This window comes from Sinocyclocheilus grahami, unplaced genomic scaffold (assembly GCF_001515645.1).
Source record: "Sinocyclocheilus grahami isolate Dianchi unplaced genomic scaffold, SAMN03320097.WGS_v1.1 scaffold2502.1, whole genome shotgun sequence".
Lineage (NCBI taxonomy): Eukaryota > Metazoa > Chordata > Actinopteri > Cypriniformes > Cyprinidae > Sinocyclocheilus > Sinocyclocheilus grahami.
The window spans coordinates 39,884-43,099 of record NW_015507681.1 but is presented as its reverse complement, the minus strand read 5'-3'; the positions used below and the strand labels follow the sequence as shown (position 1 = coordinate 43,099).

Genomic DNA, 3,216 nt, shown 5'->3' with positions numbered 1-3,216 from the left:
TTTAAAGGGGTCATCGGATGCCCATTTTTCACAAGTTGATATGATTCTTTAAGGTCTTAATGAAAAGTCTAAAAGGCGACGATGAGAATGTTTCCACACATTCAGAATGGTTGCATTTTTCATTTGTATTTTGGTGCGTTTAGTGATTCTGAATGGAGCCATATAGTAGTTTATATGCAGTCCTTTGGCATCTCCCTGTGGTCTTGTTTGGTATTGCAGGTTGACCTAGTGCTTATTTGTTCAAATTACTGTGTAATTAAACTTTACGTACTTGTATAGAATATCTGCGGTGACATATTTGCAAAGTATGTTTGCAAAAAAGAACACGGAATGTTTGAATCTATCTTGAATGTTTTGTTTAAAAATAATTACATGTAATTGAAAAGTAATAATACTAGAATACAAATGTTTTTTAGTGAATAGAAAAGGCTCTTGGAGTAAAAAAGGTTGAAAAACACTGCTTTAGGTAAATGCAGGACCAGTTCTACGGGGGTACTAAGAATTGAACATTGTTATTATTATTATTAATAATAATTCAATTAATGCAATATAAAGTTACATCCAACAGCAGTGTCAATCAACAGTTGTGGGAGGGGCCTGGGTCTGTGTGACGTCACTCTGCCAAGAATCTGAGAACGGCTTGATCTGAGAAAGGGGATATGATTTATCGGGATTTAAAAAAAACTCTGGGTGGATTTTTATCATTATAGGGTGGTTGTGTACACACACTGCCAACACACATTTGTATTTGTGTGTATATATAGAAATATATTTGTATATATATATATGGATGTGTGTTGTGTGTGTGTATATATATATATATATGTGTGTGTGTAAACTAATAAATGTAAAAATACACTGTAAACTAATAGTTTATTTTAGTTTATAAACGAATAAACTGTAAAAAAAAAACACTGTAAACAAATTATAAACTAATAAACTGTAAAAATTTATCATTATAGGGTGGTTGTGTACACACACTGCCAACACACATTTGTATTTGTGTGTATATATAGAAATATATTTGTATATATATATATGGATGTGTGTTGTGTGTGTGTATATATATATATATGTGTGTGTGTAAACTAATAAACTGTAAAAATACACTGTAAACTAATAGTTTATTTTAGTTTATAAACGAATAAACTGTAAAAAAAAAACACTGTAAACAAATTATAAACTAATAAACTGTAAAAATACTCTGTAAACTAATAAACTGTAAAACACACTGTAAACAATACATTATAAACTAATAAACTGTAAAAATACTCTGTAAACTAATAAACTGTAAAACACACTGTAAACAATACATTATAAACTAGTAAAAATACTCTGTAAACTAATAAACTGTAAACAAAACATTGTAGAGTAATTAACTGTAAAATATACGGTAAACAATACACTGTTGTAACTAATGTAATTTTAAAAAGCAAAGCTTAATGTAAATCTCCAATATCTGCCACTTGATCGTTGTGATGCAAAAATAACCAGAATGGCAGTTTGTATTGTTTTATTATAGTTGTTGCCTGAAGTGCTTGTTTGGTTCTTTAGGATTTTGTAAAATAATATGAAGATGATTTAATGCAGTGATGATGCATTTGGCCAAAAAGACGAATGTGGATTCAATTGGAGGCTTCTTCTTGTCTCATAATTACAATAATTCCATAGTAATGTGAACGCAGCATCATCATAATGCTGTATGTTCTGATGATGATGTGCTTCTCTTCCAGACATCCCTGTTTTCCCCACCATCACTGCCACCGTCACCTTTCAGGAGTTCCGCTACGACCAGTTCCACGACTCCATTTTTACGATTCCCAACGACTACAAGGAGGATCCCAGCCGCTTCCCAGACCTCTGAGCCGCTCCCCGTCTCCTCCCATCTCCCTCCGGTCAAACTTCTGAGTCCAGACCAGTGCAGATGGACACGTGTAGGAAATACCTGACGTCATACGAACACACAAAGGGATCGTGCTGAAGCGAGTGTGAATCCGAAGCGGAGCGCAGCTGCACTACATGATGAAGCTCCGGATGGAGCGGTACGTTAGAAACACGGAGCGTCGCTTCACATCACCGCTGTAACTGGCAGGAAATACGGCATTATAAATTATTACACAAGCCGAGTTTTCATTAAAATCTTTGTACAACTGTTACAAACTTGTATACTTCACTTAAAGGAAACGTGTACATTTAGGAAAGAAGCGGAAGTCGTCTGTATATGATTTGAATTGTCACAGAATACAATGTCTATGTCATTTCTACAAACTTTGTGTAAATACCACTTCCTTCTCCAGTTCGTTTGCTTGTTGCATTATGGGAAATGGGCTTGTTCACGCTGCCCTTCACTATATGTTTGTTCGGATCATTTGCTTTGTCACGTCCTAGTGGAGGATCGGACTGGACCGGATGTAAATGTAGCAGAAACGCACGGGACTTTCACTTTACTTTCACCTTGATAGATGGATGTAAATACATTCAAATTTAAATATGTTTTCCAATGTAGTATAATCGACTGATGTATAATGAGATATTAGTGTAAAATGTTTCGGAGACGTTCGAGATAAGTGTTTTATGTGTGTGTTTGCTGTGTGCCGAGGGAGAAGGAGCTCGCGTCACGTTTGCACCAGCAGTATCACGTTGGAAAGTTTCCTCTGTTTCATTCGTTCTTATCCAAATGGAAACGTGCTGCGATGCTTCCATGACCCACTACTGGCTAGTGTGGAAACTCGCGTGTTTTTATTTTTATTATGTTGCCAGCTTCTTTTTTTCCCCTGTGTTTCATGTCATTGTTTTTAGAGTTGCTTTATGCCTTCAGTAGTTCTTCAGATTTTCTCCCAAATGCATTGAACTCTCGGATGTACAGCAGGAACCTTGTATGAACCTGCTGCACTTTTACACGACAAACTGCAATTAATAAAATGTCCAGTCTGTCCAATGTTATCAGTCGTTTTGAGGATGTTTTGGTCAAACTGTCTTTATTAGCAAGATATTGATGCCTTGCATAACATTCTTAAGGATTCAAACTCATGAGGGGGCTTAATGGGTTAAAAATAATACAGAAAAATGTACTTAACCTAAAGTAGGGGTACTGTGTAAAAGTTAAAATGTACTGGGGTGAGCTTTAAGTATCCTCATATAATTGCGCTTAAGTATTTAAAAATAAAACTTTTAGAAATTAACGAAGTAACTTTGATGCAGTTTGTAAAACATCCA

The 3,216-nt window shown here is 35.2% G+C and overlaps 1 protein-coding gene across 1 annotated transcript in view; it reads left to right on the top strand.

Moving 5' to 3' along the window:
- The window catches only part of LOC107575191 (ankyrin repeat domain-containing protein 13C-like), a 6,924-nt gene extending 3,986 nt beyond the window's left edge, over positions 1-2,938 (top strand). Inside the window, exons 5-6 of the mRNA XM_016261609.1 lie at positions 1,734-1,912; positions 1,961-2,938. Of these exons, the coding sequence (XP_016117095.1) occupies positions 1,734-1,864 (131 nt within the window). The 3' untranslated portion in view covers positions 1,865-1,912; positions 1,961-2,938. The remainder of the gene's footprint in view (positions 1-1,733; positions 1,913-1,960) is intronic.
- Positions 2,939-3,216: the final 278 nt, after the last annotated feature.